This window comes from Mustela erminea, chromosome 1 (genome assembly GCF_009829155.1).
Source record: "Mustela erminea isolate mMusErm1 chromosome 1, mMusErm1.Pri, whole genome shotgun sequence".
NCBI lineage: Eukaryota > Metazoa > Chordata > Mammalia > Carnivora > Mustelidae > Mustela > Mustela erminea.
In genome coordinates this window covers 124,064,475-124,086,428 of record NC_045614.1, presented here as the reverse complement: position 1 = coordinate 124,086,428, position 21,954 = coordinate 124,064,475, and the positions used below count along the sequence as shown (strand labels likewise).

The window sequence follows — 21,954 nt, the reverse complement described above, 5'->3', positions numbered from 1 at the left end:
GTTGGATGCTCAACGGACTGAGCCATGCAGGTGTCTCTACCTCTTCTCTTAAAGTATAGAAACATCATAGCATAAGGAATATTGTGCTAGACCTAGAGGACTAGTTCTACTTTAAACCTTAAAATAACTTCCCATTTCAATTCATCAGATTAAAAGAATGTATCCCTAAACAATTCTAAAATTCATATGGAACCATAAAAGAACTCAAATAGCCAAAGCAATCTTGGAAAAGAAAAACAGAACTGGAGGTGTCACAGTCCAGATTTCAAGTTATATTGCAAAGTGGTAGTAACTAAAACTGTATGGTACTTGCATAAAAATAGACACATAGATCAGTGGAATAAGACAGAAAACCCAGATATGAAACTATAGTTATATGGTCAATAAATCTTTGACAAAGGAGGAAAGAATATCCAAATGGGAAAAAGATAATTTCTTCAACAAATGGTGTTGAGAAAACTGGATGGCAACAAAACAAAACTGGATCACTTTCTTACCCCATACACAAAAATAAACTCAACATGGATTAAAGACCTAAATGTGAGAACTGAAAACATAAAGCTCCTTCTAGAGGGCACGGGTATTAATCTTTCTGTCTTGGGCTATAGAACAGCTTCTAGATAGGTCTCCTGAAGCAAGGGAAATAAAAGCAAAAATCAATGATTGGGACTTCATCAAGATAAAAAGCTTCTGTACAGTGAAGGAAACAATCAACAAAACTTAAAGGCAACCTATGGAATGGGAGAAGATATTTGCAAATGACATATCTGGTAAAGGGTTGGTATCCAAAATATATAAAGAATCAATACAACTCAATACACAAAAACCAAATAATCCAATTAAAAATGGGAAAAAGACATGAATAGGCATTTCTACAAAGAAGACATATAGATGACCAACAGACACATGAAAAGATACTCAACATCACTCATCATCAGGGAAATGCAAATCAAAACCACAATAAGATATCACCTCACTCCTGTCAGAATGGCTGAAATCAAGAATACAAGAAACAATAAATGTTGGAAAGTAGAACCCTCTTGCACTGTTTGTGGGAATGCAAACTGGTGCAACCATTGTGGAAAATAGTATGTAGGCGCCTCAGAAATTAAAAATAGAATCACCTTATAATCCAGGAATAACACTACTGGGTATTTACTCAAAGAATACAAAAGCACGAAGTCAAGGGATACATGCATCCCAATGTTTATTGCAGCATTATTTACAATAGCCAAACTATGGAAGCAGCCCAAGTGTCCACTGACTGATGAATGGATAAAGAAGTGATCATATATATATATATAATATATATTTCAGCTATAAAAAAGAATGAAATCTTGCCATTTGCAACAACCTGGGTAGAGCTAGAGAGTTTAATGTTAAGCAAAATAAGTCAATCAAAGAAAGATAAATTCCATATGATTTCATTCCTGTGTATAATTTAAGAAACAAATGAACAAAGGAAAAAAAAGAGAAGCAAGCAATGAAACAGAGTCTTAATTATGGAGAACAAAGTGATGGTTACCAGAGGGAAGGTGGGAAGTGGAATATGGGGGAAATAGGTGATGGGGATTAAAAAGTACACTTACAATGATGAAAAAATACACTAAAATGAAAAAAAAAAACAACAACCCAACAATGTACTCCTAAAACCAGAATAATAAACAAATCAGAAATGGCCCTGTATTTGTTTTAATAGAAATAAAATATCAGCTGATTCTTGAATATTACCTGTATAGATATATTCCACATATGCAGGATGAGTTTTTGTGAAAACCTCTCTTACTTTCTCTATTTTATCAGCTCTGATTTTTGTTGCAAATGGTGTATACATAACTGAGAAAGATTCTGCTCTGGTGATGGCTTCTTCAATCATGGCCTGAGAGGAGGCAAAAAACCCATTTGGCATCAATAACAATATATGACTCTTTACGAATGTAAAGAAATATAATTACCTTTGTGGATGATTTAAAAATCTATATACTGTACTGCAAAGATAACATATTTTCGTCCTGAATATTCATTAGAATAAAATTTTAATTAGTTCTGGAAATACTATTTCATATTAAGAAAACCAATTAAATGAGGAAAGTTTGTAAACAGGCGCCTCTACACAGAGCATGCTTTAAGATAAAAATAAAAATTCTAGTTTCCAAGGTGTCATCTTTCACTTGATTTTAAAAATCAAATTCTTAAGTCTAACATAATTATCCTACTTTTTAAAAATAATTATCTTACTCTTGAACAGACATTGATGAGCCTTTTGTACTTTAAAAAAACCAATTGAAATATCTAGAACTAAGTATTTTCTATAAATAACACAACAAACTAGACAAAGTGTTTTTTTTTTGTTTTTGTTTTTGTTTTTTTTTCCCTCCTTCTTCCAATACAGGGGTAAGCCTTTGGAATAAGAAAAACCTTCTCAACTTCCTCCCACTAAAGCTTCCCTTCCCTCCAGATCACAAGAGCCACTTGAGATGGATTTGGCTATTTAAGAATTTCTTTAAATTTTCTTTGCTCATGTACCTTTCTTGATAAAGCCTGCCATCATCCTGAGCTTCCTGTTTTAACTAGATCCATTACTGTTTGAAACAGACCAAAAAGAAAGTTCTGTGGAGTTTTAAAAGGAATTTACTCCTTTCCTACTTTTCCTTCTAATGAGGCTTGAACATTGAAAAAAAAAGCAGAAATTTCCATAGTTATCTCATTTTTCTGAAAATAGCATGAAGGCATATTATAAAAATGCATATTTATTCATAGGAATATTTTTTTCAGTGACTACTAAGAGTGCCAATAACCCTAAGGAAAAATAATAGATTTGAACTGTCCAACAAAAGAAAAACCATTTAACAAACAGCAATTTATATTATTACCAGCATTAGAATTTTGTAAACAAGTTTCTGATTGATATTAAGAGCAATAAGGAGACGATTTTAAACAGAGTAACCTAATTTAACTTGTTCACTGCCTAATCCATTTCTCAGTGATGTCAAATGGCCTCTTCTGATCATCTATATAATGTAAAAGAGCAGCTTTGTAAGCATTTTCTGGATACAAAATGTCCTTCTTTCTCTGATACTTTCATTAGAAAATTATATAAACTTTCTAATTTACATTTTAAAGTTGTTGTGAGGCAAATTTCTGAATGGCTGAATGAAAGAACTTAAATTGCCTACAACATTGCCCTTTCCAGGTTTGAGGAACTGGCAGGGGAACAAAGAATAGAACTCTTGATTCCAAACCCAGAACCAGCACTCAGTGGAGATAGCAATGGATTACGAACGTGCCACAGGACCTGGATGCAGAGGCCTGGTTGCCAGTTTTGGAAGGCTAACAAGGTCTGGAATTCAGAGATGTGGATTGAGAACTTAAACATGGTGTTTAGGCACCAGGTTCTGGTCCTCCAGCAAAAATAAAGATCCTTTATACTAAGTAGGAGAATAATTTTTCCAATTTGGAGCTTTAGTATGTTCACTCCTGGAACCAAACAGGGGGTGGCCTGTCCAGACCAAAAATGTAAGTAGTCATACCTAGACGAATGTGGAGGATATGCTGAAGAGGGAAGCTCTTTCAGACCTCACACTCTGAAGGTCACAATCTGACTTTTCTACCTTTTGCAAACTGTTCCTATATTAGCTTGCAGAATTGCTATAATGAAGTATCACAGACTGGGTGCCTTAAAGGATGGAAATTTATTTTCTCATAGTTCCAGAGGCTAGAAGTCTGAGATCAGGTGTTTATCTGTAAGGCTGATTTCTTCTTAGGCCTCTCTCCTGGGCTTGTAGATGGCTCTGTAGCTTCTCCTTGTGTCTTTACATTGTTGTTGTTGTTTTTCCCCCCGGTGTATTTTTGTATTGTAATCTCCTCCTCATCAGTAGTACTGGATTAAGACCCACCTAAAGACCTTATTTGAACTTAATTACCACTTTAAATACCCTATTAGCAATACAATGACAATCTATAGCACCCTAGGACTTCAGCATATGAATTTTGGGCAGACACAATTCAGTTTATAATACTTCTGAACTCTCAAATAGCTTTTCTGACAGTCTCTCTAAATATCTTAATGGAGGGTGTTTTGACTTAAATTCTGGATCAAAAAACATTAATGAAATTATTTAATCCTTTGGTTTATTTCCAGAGAGATATTAATAGTTTCCCAGTTAGGCCGGAATAGAAGAAAACACTCTCTCCATACCATTTCTTTTCCAATTGCTGGCAGCTTAAGTGACTGCTGGCAGGGTAACTTTGCTAAGCCATCGCACAGCAGTGACACTAAGACTCCTGCCCAAGAGCCTGTACCAGCTTTTTTGCAAGTGGCAAAAGTTTGTGGCAGCTTGATCTGTTCATTTAAGGCACTGTGCGCTTAGCTTGATGCTCAGTGCTTTGTATTTAGGGTTTCACAGGGCTCTGCACTCAGTAGGAGAGTATGTGCTGGAGCATGGTTTCCCTTTCTCCCTAATCAGATCTTTTTTGTGGCTTCTGCCCTCCATGTTGAAGATGGGTAAGGAAGTGAGTGAGTGGGCATAAGTGTGTATGTAAGAATAAGAACTGAATTCTCCATAGAGATATTTTCTCAAAGACCATCATTATAACCCCAAGGAAAAATACTGTAACGTAGAGTAGAATGAGAATACAGATTACTCTTTCACCAGATCCTGACAGATCCTTGTTGTGTTTTAATGTACTAATGTTTCTTGTTCTTCTACAGATAGACAATCTTGAGGCGCTGAACCTTCTCTCTTTGTTCTTGTAAAGGAACAGAGTATATATTATATGTATAGGTATGTCTATATATATAGCATTTATAAATATATAAGTAAAATTTCTGCTGCATTATTGAATGACTCAATGAAATAACTAGAAAAAAATTAGCTTTACTAAAATAAAGAGAATTTTTGACTGTTTGGGTAGACACCAAAATATTGGGTTTTTGTTTTGTGATGGTAATAATTTAGTAATATAGGGTTGACTTGTTTTTCATGAAGAGTTTAATATCTGCAAATTGAAAAATTATACTTAGGGAATTTTAAACACTAGAATATTTTGTAATAATCATAGCTATTAAAATACAGATTGTAATCTATTTTTTATCATCACTGAAAGATTTTCCTTGATTTGAACATAAACAGAGGAATTGCAGTTTGTAAAAAGCTGTACTAAGAAATCTGTTGCATTTCTACACACTAATAATGAAGCAACAGAAAGAGAAACTAAGAAATCAAGACCATTTACAATTACACCAAAAATAATAAGATACCAGGGAATAAACCTAACCAAAGAGGTCAAAGACCTGTACTCTAAAAACAATAAGACACTGATGAGAGAAATTAAAGATGGCACAAAGAAATGGAAAGATATTCCATGCTTATGGATTAGAGGAATAAATATTGTTAAAATGTCTGTAATTCCCAAAGCAATCTACATATTTAATACAATTCCTATCAAAATATCAATGGCATTCTTCACAGACATAGACCAGAGAAAATTTCTGTGGAACCATAAAAGAACTCAAATAGCCAAAGCAATCTTGGAAAAGAAAAACAGAACTGGAGGTGTCACAGTCCAGATTTCAAGTTATATTGCAAAGTGGTAGTAACTAAAACTGTATGGTACTTGCATAAAAATAGACACATAGATCAGTGGAATAAGACAGAAAACCCAGATATGAAACTATAGTTATATGGTCGATTAATCTTTGACAAAGGAGGAAAGAATATCCAAATGGGAAAAAGATAATTTCTTCAACAAATGGTGTTGAGAAAACTGGATGGCAACAAAACAAAACTGGATCATTTTCTTACCCCATACACAAAAATAAACTCAACATGGATTAAAGACCTAAATGTGAGAACTGAAAACATAAAGCTCCTTCTAGAGGGTATGGGTATTAATCTTTCTGACATGGGCTATAGAACAGCTTCTAGATAGGTCTCCTGAGGCAAGGGAAACAAAAGCAAAAATCAGTGATTGGGACTTCATCAAGATAAAAAGCTTCTGTACAGTGAAGGAAACAATCAACAAAACTTAAAGGCAACCTATGGAATGGGAGAAGATATTTGCAAATGACATATCTGGTAAAGGGTTGGTATCCAAAATATATAAAGAATCAATGCAAGAACCAAATAATCCAATTAAAAATGGGAAAAAGACATGAATAGGCATTTCTACAAAGAAGACATATAGATGACCAACAGACACATGAAAAGATGCTCAACATCACTCATCATCAGGGAAGTGCAAAACAAAACTACAATGAGATATACCTCACAACCATCAGAATGAAATCGGCATCTGAAATCAACAACACAAGAAACAATAAGCATTGCTGAGGACGTGGAGCAAGTGGAACCTTCTTGTGCTGCTGGTGGGAATGCAAACTGGTGCAACCATTATGGAAAATAGTATGGAGATTCCTCAAAAAATTAAAAATAGAACTCTCCTACAATCCAGCAATCACCCTACTAGGTAATTATGCAAAGAATAAAAAATACTGATTCAAAAGGACACATGCACTCTGATATTTATAGCAGCATTATCAGTAATAGCCAAATTATGGAAGCAGCCCAAGTGTCCACTGACTGCTGAATGGATCAAGAAGAGGTGGTATACAATGGAATGTTATTCCACCATAAAGAAGAATGACATCTTGCCATTTGCATTAACATGGATGGAGCTAGAGAGTATTATGCTAAGTGGAAATAAGAGAAAAACAATTCACTCTTATGTGGAATTTAAGAAACAAAACAAACTAGCAAAGGAAAAAAAAAAAAAAGAACAAGAAAGAGAAAGGAAAAGCAAGAAACAGACTCTTAACTATAGAGAACAAACTGATGGTTTCCAGAAGGGAGGTAGATGGGATGGATGGGTTAAACGGTGATGGGGATTAAAGACTGCACTTGTGATGAGCACTGGGTAATGATGGAATTGTTAGATCACTTTATAGTACACTTGAACTAATACTGCATTCTATGTGAACTTACTGGGATGTAAATAAAAACTTAAAAAAAGTAAGCTATACTAAAAGTAAAGGTAGATTTCAAATGATACTTTTTAATTTGACAAAAATTTTCTGCAACTGAGTTATTCTTTCCCAACGTGTGAGTTTCTCTGTGTCAATACATGTTACATGTGTACATAGAATAGGGAAAACAGTCCACATGTTCTATTGGTAAGTTTACATTGTTGTTAATTATGCTTTCTCTGTTGCTACATATAAAGAAAGCTTTGAAATTAGGTGTTTACATTTGGGGCTTCTAATAACTCTCTATTGTTGGCCTTAAATTTATCAAGTTTTAAAGCTTATAGTTGCATAACCCAAGAATGAATGTGAGCAGCTCATTTCCTCTACAAACAGTAACTTATAATAATTTCTCCTTGTTCTTTAGCTAAACAAAAAGAGCCATTTATTACCTCAGAAATCAATTTGCCCAAGATAATTTTGTAACAAGGGACATGATGGGGGAGAGAGGGAAAGAGAGATACTACATCAAGAGTAAAGGAAAAATCATCAAATTAGAGGGAAAAGATGACTAGTAAAAAAGAAACAAAATTTGCTCCCTCTTCTAAATCCAAGAAGGTTGCTACTCCCTGGTAAATTTTTAAAAGCACTCAGGGTACCCAGGATAAATCTGGCAGAAACTATAAACAACAAACATTTCAGGATGAAGGGATTATGAAAATTTTTCCCCAATTTTTTTTGCTGGAGGATTCAGACAAACTGCAACCTTTTAACTATGTGTCCAGTGATAGTTGTTTAGTAACAGAAATCTTATTAGTTCTAATTAGAAAATGTGATCAAATTATTATATATTATTATCAAATTTTTCCTTTAATGCCTCCAACATCAGGGTTGACCATAATTGCAATAAACTGCTTTACTTATAAGATTATATCTGGAAGGAACCTTGGGAATTTTCCAGCCCAGTTCACTGAATTGAAGATGAATTAAGTGACTTGAAGGGGCTTAAGTAACTTTTCTCAGGACAAACAGCTTTTTAATTTTATAGAATTTAGAATTAGGGTTTCAAATATGATATTTCACTTTCTCTTCAAAAATTACTGTTTTACCTCCTGGGTTTTAATCTCCTGTTTAAAAACAGTCATAATAAACATCAATTTAAATTCTAAATTATTTAATTTAGTTTAGTTTTGCAATATATGTGAGTGCTATAGCATTTTAGCACATCTATATGTATATGTGCCTGGGCACAGAGTTGGCATTTTCCAGACCTCTTTGCAGTTAAGTGTAGCCATGTGGCTCTGTGTGGATCAGTGGAACCTAAGGGGGAATGATACTCTTTCTAGGCCTGGCCTATAAAACTCTGCCTCATATGATCCTCCATTTTCCTTATCAGCTTCCTAAAGAGAGAGGACTCTCAGGACGTGGAGGAAGATGAAACTACATGGTAGAGGAACTATGGGTTCTCACTATTGCTGATTTTAGGAGAACCAATCAGGAACACTCATACTGAACTACAGCATGCATGAAAAAATGACTTTATTGTTTTATTTTTTTAATTTAATTTAATTAATTTATTTTTTTAAGATTTTATTTATTTATTTGAGGGAGAATGAGTGAGAGAGAGCATGAGAGAGGAGAAGGTCAGAGGGAGAAGCAGACACCCTATGGAGCTGGGAGCCCGATGCGGGACTCAATCCTGGAAGTCCGGGATCCTGACCTGAGCTGAAGGCAGTCGTTCAACCAACTGAGCCACCCAGGCGCCCGACTTTATCGTTTTAAATTACGGAAATGTTGTAGCAGTTATTCTATCCTAATTCACAAACAATAATAAAAGACAATTTGAATGTCTTTCATAATCTGTTTTTTTCTACTAAGCTTTATGTATTATTTAAAATGTAGACAAAAAATATGGTATTTTAAGAGATAACATTACTTCATTTATAGTGTGAGAGATGCTTTTTTATATCCTATTTCCTTTAATCCTCATAAAGCCCATCTAAGTAGGTATTACTAGTGAATGAATATTATGATTATATTATTTTCAGAGTTAGCATTAAACACACGGGAAGCAGGGCTCTACTTGCAAGCTATAAATAATTGAGATGGGAATCTTTAGTCTTTAGTGGCTAATATGGTTCTTTGCTATTACGTTAATAATGAAGTAATTTTGAATGATGACTAGAATTTTTTAGAAAATGGAAAAAGAATATATTTGTGACCAATAATTTTCAAATTCAATCCTTTGAATATATATGGGTTCAATTTGAAACATTCCAATTTTCTTGAAATTTAGAATTAGCTTAAAGAGCAAATTTACCTAAAGAGCAAAATGTCTTACCTTGAGATTTCCCCATAAACCTATTCACTGTATCACTTATGCAATAGACAAGATTGACATTTTCATAATAACTTTATTAATATAATGGTATGTCAGAATAAAATATGTAATAATTGATTGTTTGCCACTGCCTTGATGATCAACATTTTAATGTTGAAATATTACCTTGGATTTATGGGTGTTCTTTTATTAAACAACCTTCACTATGAGTTCTGTATTTTCTAATATAAGAGAATATTTGGCAGCTTTGCCATTACATCTATCAGTCCAGTGATGTGAAAGTTATGTCTTTGTGCAGTTTAAATCAATATATTTAAATTTTTATTTGCAGTATGTGGAAATGACCAAAGGTTGTATGAACAGGTTACTTGTACCAAGGTAAGCAAATTTTTATATAGCTGTTATGAATTCTCTATTTTGCAATCCATCCTGTTTAAAAATTGCCAAGTTCTAAGGCATTTAATTTTACTTTAGTTTTGCATTATATGTGAATGCTATAGAATTTTACCATATACACACATATATATGCATATATATCCATATATCTATTGTGTGTGTTGGGGGGTGGGTGTGTGTATACACTGCTATCTACTATCCAATCTGGTTAGGATTAGAGTTAAGGTTTTGATTATATATGATGCTTTCAGTAGTTGAATTACTTCAGTATTTAATGCCTAAAATTTAATCTGTATTAATTTTTAATCGTATTTGGTAACAAAATTTTATTTCTATATCCCTTTAGCATAGAACTAAAGAGATTAAAGGAATCTAAGATATAATTTTAAATCACTCAACTTCATAACCAAGGAAACTTAGACTTGCTAAGTTCTGATGACTTAACTCAGATCACACAAAATGAGAGAAGGAAGCAGGCAAGAGTGCAAGTCTCTCCTAAACCATTGCTTTCTCTTCTACTCAGTGACTTTTCATCCTCCTAGTTAGATTGCAAATTCCTAGAAGTATAAGATCAAATTTTACTTTCTTTTCTCTTTTTCCATGACTATCTTATTCCTGTTTTCAAAGACAGTAAGAACTTGACTCTAACTCTAACAGAGATACAAATAGACCACAGCAAACCAGAAGTGGGCCAAGATCTTCTTCATAATCACAACTCTAACACAAAACAGAATATTCCTCCTTCACTCCCACTGGCCACAATAAGACTGTTTTGCCCACCAGCCCCTCATTTGACTTAAGGAATGCTATCAATAAGCATGCCTGTCTCAAAGAAAAACATTTACAAAAATTAAATGAAAGTCTTCTTGATAAGGCAACTTAAATAATAATGTGCTTGGGTTGGTCTAGCTTATTTAATGGCAAAGCACATATAATTTATAAATAGAATTTAAAGTACATTCTTGTTCTAAAGACCTTGAATAATTTTCTGCTTGCACATTAGAGAAATAGCAGCTGATAGAAACTCAGAGTTACAAGTGTGGGTTTCAGCAGCCTCCAGACTCTTTAGGATGCCACAGAGCTTTTATTCTTGATGACTTACAATGAATCACCAAAAGGTATCACAGGAATAAATAGCTACATTACCTGTAATTATTTCATAAGTAAAAAATGGGTATTACAAATGGGCTTTAGCCTCTGTGTTCAGTGGTAAATGTCAACACAGTTTGGGACCCTTTTTTGTCATTGTGCATTTCTTCTCTATACTTAGTTTAATTATATGAAGGTAGATATTCCTTGCCCTAACTGTATATTGTTTTCTGATTGTATTTCTCGACTGGTAGTTTTAGATTGGGCTTGCTGGTGCTCAAAGCTGATTAATGGCAGAGTTGGGACAAGAATCTAGCAACCTGGTTCTTAGATGTGTACTGTTTTTTCCACCAAGCATTTATTTTATCTCTTAGGCTACTACACAAGATGCCTTTGAGTGGAAAAGTCTAAGATGCCCTTGAAAAACTATATTTTGGGGAAGTTGAAAGAATCCAAATATGTTTGATTTAGAGACAAGAAGTAAGTTACAGGGACTAACTTTTTGTCATCAGAGAGCAACCTACTGTTGTAGATGTTATTTAATTCACTGATATATCTGTAACACTCATTTATCAATTAAGTGAGGGTTTCTGGGTATTGGCTAAGTATTGTAGATATATTATTCTCATTATTTGTTAGGGCAACACTGGAAAACAGGCATTATGTCGTTTTAAAGATGATGAAAACTCAGTCTTTATATGATACAATATGCAGTAGTTCGCATTGTTACTTTGTGACAGAGCTGGGATTCAAGTCACTTCTGTCTCAGTCAGAGCCTCTAGCTCTGATCCATTTATGGTGTGCAGTCTCACAAATTAGGTTTATAGTTTCCAAAAAGCTTTGGAGGGCAGAAGTGAAATCCTTAGCAGTAGGAAAAATGTTCTAATAGAGCCTTCCAATGAGGGAACTATTCATTTTGGAAGCTTCATGGCCCCGATGGTATGCAGAACCAAGGAGGGATGATGGTTTACCTGGGGATCCAGTAAAAGGGACTGTGTGCTATGTCAAAAAATGTCTTTATAGTCCTATAGTCTATTACTCAAAGTTTGTCTTTGGTATACTCCTACAGCCCCATAATTTCTTTTTTCTATCAAATTTCAGCTTTGCCTCAGCAACCAGACAGCTCTTCTTCTTTTTCTTTATTTCTCTCATTTGTCTGCAATTAATCTCTTTCAGGCTGTCACTCCCTCCTCGAGGACTTTTATTTTTTTAGGAGGTAAGAGATTGCAGGAAGATGCTACTATGGGGCAGGTATCTTTCTATATGCAACTTTTCATCATCAAGAGGTCTCAGACGTGGCATAATTGCATCTGTGAAAAGTGTGATGGACCTGTCAAATATATATACAAATATTTCTTATACACACACACATACACATAGTATGACAACAGCAAACTATAACTTCAAGAGATATTAGATGAAATGAAATGAAGTGCTATCTTTAAGAGACCTGACACTATACTTCCAAGTTATGTATGTATCCAGTCTCTAGTTTTAGCTCTAATTTGTGTCTTGTACATGAATGCTAAAGCAGACCAACCCCAAAGATGAAGGAGAAAGGAAATGAAGACTTGCCATCCTAATTATGGTGTTTTCCATCTCTTTAGGTTTGGGCTTGAAATAGCCCTCCCAAGGTTTTCTGGGGGTTGTTGTTGTCCCTCATAAGCTGTTGACTCCTGGTTTAGACTGCATTATATAAAATAGCACTTTTGCTGTCTTGGATAGAAATAGGTCAGTTTAACATTACTTTAGGATTCTAAAAAAAAAAAAAAAGTAAATCATGCCACTTGTTGAAGATAGACATTTAAAATGCTGGGGCCTCATTATCTAGAAGAGGGGAGATTAGAAAATATGAAAAATAAATGAAAAAGCAAATGATTCAGCTAGAAATTATAGTACAGGTACAATATGTCTTCAAAAATTAGTGAGAAAAATAGAATCATGTGAATTCAAGAAAAGAGAAGAACTCATTTTTAATTGGTGTGCAATGCCGTCAAAAAGATGGTTGAATATACATAAAAACATTAAAAGCTTTGAGCTTTACAGATTATCTTATACTTGGGTGCACACAGCTTAAAAAATTTTGTGATTTCATGGAATAGTTATTCTGCATCTCCAAATGCTAAAAAAAGTGACCTCAATTTCTCTGCAAGCTTGTAAATCAATAACCCATAAAAATCTACAGGAAATATAAAAGATAACTATAAAAATCTCTAAATTTGGTTTGGATCATAACAATTTTTGATTCTTAGATGCAAATCGAAGAAAGAAAGAATCAACATGTTCTCAAATTTAAACTGGAAGGCAAAGTCTCTAAGTAAACAAAATAACCTCATGACAACCCAGCAAAATAGCACAGGACTCTTGGGAACCAAATTGCTATCCCTAAATTTGTTCAAGTAAAAGAAGGCCCGAACTGCCTTAACTCATGAAACCCATATCATTCTCAAATGAGAGAAAATGAAAAGAAATTTAGAGGTTACTTCTTTCTCCACTAAGAACTGTCAGAAATCCAAAAACCTTCTGAAGAGGGAAAAAGAGAAAAGGAAAAGCTGACTATTAAAATGGTGTGTTTCCTACATAATCTATTGATATTTCTACAATAGACACCATTAAAAATTGTATATATATATACATATTTCTGTATATATATATATACACACATATTTCTGAAGATGAATACTAAGTAAATATTTCTTAGGAGTGGCTGAGGATTACTTTTCTTGTTTGATGTAATGCTGTTATTTTCTAATGAGCTTGAATTATCAACTAGCAGATAGGGGACTGATATAATGTGACATATGCTGTCCCCCTGCATGGCCCTTCCCCCAAATTCTTATATGTTCTGGATGCCTGGCATTGTTTTAGCAGGGGATAAAGCCATGTATTTCTCAGTGGCAATTAGGACTTCAAAAGCAGACAGCCTCTGACAAGGTGGGACCCTGACGCAGACTGATGCTGAGGTGAGGTAATTGAATATATGACACATTTTTGAAAGAAGGCTGTGGCTCTTGGCTTGTATAGGTAGCGTGAAGAACAGGGACAGCATGGGGAGAAGAGAGGGATGGGGCACGTAAAAAGCAATCTCACCTACTTGACAGTCTGATCAAATCAATGTCACTAAATATATGTAACAGTACTGAAATGTACACATGAATTCAGTATGTGTATGGCTCAGATTCTTTCTTCAACCCCTCCCTCTCTATCTCCCTACCCCCCCTTCCTTTCCTTCCTTCCTCCCTAATTAATGCCTGGGACACTCACAGAACATCAGTGGAACAACTACACTAAACTATACAAACAGAAAATGTCACGGTCACTATCTTCTTCACAGGAACACTCAACCTTAGATCAAATACATGCCTCAATTATATCTTTCATTTAAAAGTAAAACTCTCCTACCGGCATACTACCTCAAATAGCATCAAAGCAAAGTGAAACACAGGCAGCATTTAACAACGCTGGTAACCATGGAAACATATCATTAAAGAATATATAAACAGGAATGAATAATTAGATGAGAAATTCATTTCTACATTTATCTTTTCCAAGACCCAGGAAAGGAAGCTCTCTTTTACCTCTCATCTCAATTTGGACACTTCCTCTTGAGCCTGTCTTCTAACTGAAAAATATGAGGATTCATAAAATGAGAATCTTAATATTGCCTAGCTTAGTGGACAAATCTCTTTGTAGGCAAGTGACTAAAAACAACTACAATGCCCATTATTGTCTAGATGTAAAACTGAATGTAGGAAGAAATCCTGAGACAGCCAAAGAATTTGCTTCAGGCATAGGAGGTGGGCTGGAAAATCCGAGTTACATCACGGTGAGAAGAGGAGAGCAGTTAGCCTTTAAAAAGAGGAAGTACAGGCTGCCTCATTTACTAGAGACTTCTATATAGAGGGACTGAGGGAGAATCTGGGCCTTAGGGTTTCTTCCTGTGCAGGTACTCTCACACTTTAACTTTGTATTTAGCGAAGTGCTAAATAAACTCTATGGTAGACTAAGCTGGTCATGAACTTAAAAAATTATAAATGGCCTTAAAGACCAGGATCAGGGTCTTTAAGAATCACCTAGTTGGGGGGTAGGGATAAAGACAGCTTTTAGAACCTCACCCAACTCTGGGAATATAATATTTAAAAAATTTTCCCAAATGATTTTGATATAGTTGGTAACTAGACCAGTGTTTGAGAACCACTGACCTAAGCCGACTTTGTCATCATACAGCAGCAGAAACTAAAGTTCAGAACAGGTGTGGTAAACTAGCACATTGTGTTGCTGGTTTCAATTTTTCCCCTCTCTATAACAGTATCATATCCATACCTTTGTCATGGCATTGCAGTGAACAGAAGAATTTTACCCTTTGCACTGAGCCTTGACCATATATGGTTTTCTTTGGCTAATGGGATGTGAAGTTAACAAGCATGGTCTAACAGAGGCTTGAAATGTGCTTATATAATTTTGATTTCTCTCTTAGAATTCTGCACTTTGCCATAAGAAGAACAGATGTCAGGTAGCCATTGGTCAAAGGAGAATGAGAGACATATGGATCATTCTTGGGCTTCTCTGCAGCTTGGAGCTAAGCCTTGCCAAGTCCATCCAAGACCAGCCTAGATTGGCCAAATCATGACTGATAGCCAACCTGCTTACTATTATGATAAGCCACTGAGTTTAGGAGTGATTTATTACATAGCAGTATTGTAGCAGTGGCTAGCTAGTTAAAAATGAAGTGACTTTTCGAAAACCGAATTCTAGCATTATAACTAGATGTTACAGCTTGTGAATCATAGACCTGACTTCTTTCTACTGCTCTATGGTGTCTGTTTTCTTTTGCTTTCTTTCCTTTCTGAGTTAAACACATATATCTATTGCCTTCCTAGAGTTCTTCTGCCCAGCCTACATTTCCTACACTCAGAACATTCTGTCACCTTTCCTTATCAGGGCTTACCCTTCCTTTGATCCTGTTCCTTCAGGATTCTGCTTTCATGTTTCCAAACGTACTAAGAAGTCTCAAAATAATTTTCCCAATTTTGTTGAGTCACCCATTAATGAGTTAAGCACTTACAGATAAAATTTCTTTGGCATATGATGTGGGGTTGACAAGATATTCAGTGCCAAATGGTGGGAATTTAAGTGCGACACGTGATAGTTGATAGGAAAACTATTTTTAGGTGAGTGAGTTTGGTGCTTCTTAAATTATACCTAAACTAGTTACAGTAAAGTTTGGGTTACTTTCAGATACTTTTGTCCAAATATTTTATAAACTGCATGCCTGATGGGGCCAAATAAATAAATAGACTATAAACAAAGGCCATTAAGAGAAATGCTCATATGACATTTTTATTTGGTTCCTCTCTGTGGAAACATTTTTCACATGGAAGCAAATCTTTAGAGAGAACACATTTTTCTTCTCCAGAATATGTAGGTGTTTTGTTAAGGATAATAAAAAAAGTTCTGGTTCTTTGACCTTACTTTGCCTGAAATTTCATGTTGAAGATTTTATTTTTACTCTTGAGGTTGAGATATCATAAATCTGTATCATGTAAATGATTAAAATTGGTATAATTTTGCAATATTGGGAAGAAAAACAAAGAACTGGAGTGAAAAAGTTAGTCTCCATTATTGGTATAAGGGACTAAATAACAGTCAGTGTTAAGTTATCCTGTATCATTCTCCGGTTAGGGCAGAGAAACCCATTAGCTTACTGCTGTCTTGATTGCTATGTTTGAAAGAAGAAGCTAATAAATAAGATGCTATGATGTGTATGGAGACATCCATGAGCACAGAAACCAATGAGACAAAAGGGACTATTGGAAATTGGCAACCTTCTCCACATACTCTGATAAATCCCAAACTCAACTAAAGCACAAAGTTTTACACATTTGTGAACTTAAACACACACATACACACCACACCGAAATACTTAATGAATTTATATAAGCACAGAATTTTTAAATAACAAATAAAAAACTATTCCAAAATATTCTTGACATTATTGGTTTGAGTTTCATGTAAAATGGTATGTTTGGTTAACTGAATTTAATAAATGTGTATTGAATCGCTATATGCAATGCACTTTGATATTACTGTGGAAGAAAAAATTAAGAAGAAATGATGTCTAAGTTAAGTAATGGCTGTTTTTCTTGTTAATAAATATTTTGTGCTAGAATAAGTTTCTTGAAGACAGGACAAGGTCTATTTTGTTCACTGCTGTAATTCTAACACATAACATAGTGCCACAGAGTCACTAGGAAGTGATCAATAAATATTTCCTGAATGGGTATGAATGACAAATATAATTTGAAAATAAAAAAGAAAAGTACCCACTAATTTAAGAGTAGTCTGCACATACTGGATTGGAAATGTTTCAAGCTTGAATGACTATAGTGTAGTTTAAGGAGGAACTATATGACACGAACAGTCTGGGTATTATTTTTGGCTTTGAGCTTTGGAAGCAATAAATGTCTTCTGTTAGGCCCAATACCAAGAAGAAAAGTGGCTGTTGAAAAGAGGAGGAGTACCCAAGGGACTTAACCTGTTGTTCTGTTGAACCCCTAAACACCATGGAAGGGCTTTAGAGCCCACAGACTGTGCATTATCTTCCTCAAGCATATGGCTGGGGAAAATCTTTTGCATCTCAGTGCAGCCAGTTCCTGATTTTGTCCTTTGAGAGTGACTAATTTCACCAAAGAAAAATTTCTTGCTGGTGAGCCCTCTTTGGAAACCATTTAGGCCATTGATATCTTTAAGATGGTGAACATTCAATGCCAAGTACAAGTTGAATTGGATGGGAAGTCTTGGTATTCTCTGCACAGATGGAGGATCTGTGAAGTTGGCACTGCCTCAGCCTTTGCTGCTTCACTAAGGAAAGATGCTCCACATGTCAGGCTTTCTACAGGGGCTCATGTTGGTGTCAACAGCCCCTCCAACAACCCCCAAAAGAGGTCTTTCAATTGCTGTGAAAGTCTTCAACTTCTTTAGAGCCAAGAGCTCAAATCAGTGCCTTTTCAGTAGATCTTTGTCAAGATATAAGAACACACCATGAGGCTCTTTCTTAATAGAGAAGTTTGTTGGCAGTTCAGAGAAGAAATTTAGAAGTGATTTAGTTTGATTAATTCTTGAAAAATTTTTAAGAGAAAAGAAAACTCCTTCTTAGAACAGATTGATAGTGAGAAGTTCATTCCAGGACTAGCTTTATAATGGCTGATATCTTAGTCACATAAGTGAAGCAAGTCTTTTGATTAAAATGCTGAATTTACTATTAAAGATGCTGCTGAAAAACTATGAGCTTTTTTTCTTTCGTTCTTTCTTTTTTTTTGGTCAAGCTGCTACTCTAAATGAGGTGACTGTTATATTGTTACAAATAACAATAACAATTGTTATTGTTATAAATAACAATTTAAATTTTCTAATACTGGAGGAGAGACTGACAAAGTCTTGCGAGTTTTTAGGGACAAAAATCAACAGACACTTGACAAATGGCTTTATGTCTTATGAGGGTCACTTTTTGTTCAGATGGCTTTAAAACTGAAACAAATTGCTAACATAGATAACTTTGATGGTATAGACTTAACAAAGATAATCTCATTGACCTGAGGACAAAGGAAATGATGTAATATGAATTTTGGTTATTGTTGATGCCTGCCTATCCATATGAGATCTTGTGAGCTACAGGTGCTCTGATTCCATTTACTATTAGATACTTTGTGAATCAAGGTTGTATCTCTTATTGTTATTAAAATGAAACATCAATATTGATGTGATGTCAAATATATTTCAACTTCTTATTCCAGGAATATTGCATAAACTTTTCCAAAGAGTGATAAAACTGTAATTCTCCATATTCTACATGTAGGAGTTCCAATGTAATGAGATACACAGCAGGCACATTTTTTTGTGTATATGTTTATGAGTATTGTTTCTAGGTGGATGCTTATAAATGGAATCAGAGTCTCAGAGGGGTTTGTGACTCAAAAAAGAAGGAAAGAGATTTAAAAAAGAATAATTAAGGTGAAGAATGAGCTGATCAGGCAGCTTGCCCCTGTTTAGTTGGGCTCCTCTGTACTTGTTTTGTGGGACTTCTGCAGCAAAATTAGCTCTTATCCCCCTTTCTCACTCCATTTTGCAGTGCAGACTGGAGTTGGCTCTGTTCCTCACACTGTAGGAGAGAAAGCCACATACCAGACAATCCATGTCACTGACAGCATGGCCGAAAGCGAAGGTGGGAAACCATGAAAGGGAAAGTGGAATGGAAGTCATGTTTGTTTGTTTCTTTTTTTTTTTTTTTTAAGATTTTATTTGTTTATTTGACAGACAGAGATCACAAGTAGGCAGAGAGGCAGGCAGAGAGAGAGGAGGAAGCCGGCTCCCTGCTGAGCAGAGAGCCCGATGCGAGGCTCCATCCAGGACCCTGGGATCATGACCTGAGCCGAAGGCAGAGGCTTTAACCCACTGAGCCACCCAGGTGCCCCGTCATGTTTGTTTCTTGATGCTAGTAAGTCTAGCCCTGGATCTAAAGGGGTCGGGGGCTTAGGAGGTGGACTACAGTTTACTGTTAAAATCTTTTTGAAATAATATTACTACTTTAGGAGCAATGTATAAATACATAGTGGTCACCGCTTCAAAATAGCTAATTTTCAGTATGACCAGGAATTTTCCATTTTGTTAATTAGCTCAGAATTGTGATGGGGTTTCAAGGTATTTGAGAATAGGAAAGTGGCTGATAATAGGAGACTGGGTATCAGGTTTCAGAAGCATGCATGCAAGTACAGTTGTGACAACTTATTTCCAACCCTCTCTAGCTCTGAAGAGGTGATGCTATTATAGCATAACATGTGCAAACACTTTTATTCAGAGTGATATATTCCAGTGTGAGCTGTCATGTAGTGCAGAGCTTTAGGCCTTTTTTTCTTGCTGGACTGATGATATGAAAACTGTTCCTAATACAATTGAAAAGCGTTCTTGAGCTCACCAAAGTAAAGATCTGTTCTTTTGTATCCAAGAATTTGTGAACCAACAATTTGTGAGAGTAGGTGTAGAATGGTTCTCAAATTTTTACATACCCCAATTTTCCATTTCTTATTTCAGACGTCTAAGAAGACTAACTAACCAGAGTGATAGGTATTTTATGTGATTGAAAGAAGATATACAGAAACTTCATCACTTACAAAGGTAGTGAAAGTAGCCTCCTGTCTAAACCTTAATGGATGTCTATAAATGTATATGCAGATACAGTTTCTAGTCTGTGATGTTTGGGGGCATTCATAAATTCAACATTCTTAAATTCAGTTGCCATGGTAGATTGGGTGGTGGAGCATCACTGTTTGGCAATCTCCAAAAGCCCCTTTTGATTTAGGACAGAATAAAGTCTAAGGAGGAAGATATACACATTTAAATTAAGATCAGAGAGAGGCAGTCTCACTTAAGAAAGTATGTAACTGGTGAGAAGGGCGTGGTGTGCTAGTGTTGAGGGGTTTAGTTTATGGAATTTATCTGCAGGATGAAATTTCTAATTATGTTACTTCTTTTTATCTTAATATGTGTGACATTTTTAGATAGGCTTAAAATATTAGATTTCAGTGCTAAAATGATCTTCAAGAATAGACCTTCTCAAACACTTTGTGCTAGTCATCTCTTATTTCCTAGTTGAAGTTCCTCTAGAAACTAATTTGCCCTAGGTTAAATAACTATTTGGTCTTAGAACTTGGACTGAATCAGATCTGACTTCTAAACAAGGGCTCTTTTCCAATATGCCTGGTTGCTTCAAATTATAAGAGGAAAAGAAAAACTCAACACCCCAAAAATGAATAATCCAATTAAAAATGGGCAGAAGACCCGAATTGACATTTTTCCAAAGAAGACGTACAGATGGCCAACAGACATATTAAAAGATGCTCAACATCACTTATTGTCAGGAAAATGCAAATCAAAACTACAGTGAGCTATCACCTCACACCTGTCGGAATAGCTAAAATCAACAACCCAAGAAAAGAAGCAAGAGGTGTGGGCAAGAATGTGGATAAAGGGGAAACCTTTTGCACTGTTGGTGGGAATGCAAACTGGTGTAGCCACTGTAGAAAACAGTATGGAGGTTCCTCAAAAAATTAAAAATAAAATAAGGCTATGATCCAATAATCACACTACTAGATATTTACTACCCAAAGAATACAAAAATACTGACTTAAAGGATACATGGACCCTGATGTTTATAGCAACATTATCTACAATAGCAAAATTATGCAAGCAGCCCAAGTGTCCACTGACTGATTAATGGATAAAGAAGAGGTGGTACATGTACACAATAGAACATTATTCAGCCATAAAAAGAATGAAACTTTGTCATTTGCAATGACATGGATGGAACTACAGAATATAATAAAAAGTGAAATAAGTCCATTCAAAGAAAGATAAACACCATATGATTTTACTTATATGTGGAATCCAAGAAACAAAACAAACTAGCAAAGGAGAAAAAAAGAGAGAAAGAGAGAGGCAAACCATACTCAGCTATAGAGAATAAACTGATGGTTACCAGAAGGGAGGTGGGTGGGGGTGTTGGTTAAATAGGTGATAGGGATTAAAGAAATAATTAAAAAATAAAGAGAAAAAGAAAATACAAAGAGAAATATGTTTTTCTTATTTTTATTAATACAGAGTAATTAAATAATAGTATTTGTTTTCCTCCTTTTTGCATAGCAAACATGCATGTATTGGTAAGTGGAGATTATTTTTCTACTTTGAGGTAAAAAAATGGGGATATTAGTGTTCTTTGAAAGCTAAAGGAAACAGGAAAAAATTATTTACAGTACATCTTAACCAGTTGCACCAACAATAGATCTATTTTTTCTTAGTTCAATGTAGAAAACACAGTAAGTACTCAATGTTATTTGTTTAGTGAATGAATAAATTAAATCAAAACATTCATTTGAGACCTATTATATGCCAAGCTTGCTGAATGTTGTATCTAATCCTTGAGATTCAACTCCTTTCCCACTTCTTTCCAGGAGCTTCTGAAATCCTTTAATAAAAAGTCTTCTTCCTTTATTGTATCTATAGCTTATATTATTTGCTTATATTTTTACATCTAGCAATTCTTTATAACTATTTAATTACATGACTATAAGTAACTTCTACTGTTTTTGCATGTTCCAGATTCCCTTAGGAAAGT

General features: G+C 34.9%; 1 protein-coding gene across 2 annotated transcripts in view; it reads right to left on the bottom strand.

The window, feature by feature from the left end:
• Positions 1 to 21,954, bottom strand: part of SPATA16 (spermatogenesis associated 16) — a 243,516-nt gene that overhangs the window by 64,414 nt on the left and 157,148 nt on the right. For both annotated transcript variants that reach the window (XM_032341045.1, XM_032341055.1), the window contains one exon: positions 1,732 to 1,879. In XM_032341045.1, the coding sequence (XP_032196936.1) occupies positions 1,732 to 1,879 (148 nt within the window). The remainder of the gene's footprint in view (positions 1 to 1,731; positions 1,880 to 21,954) is intronic.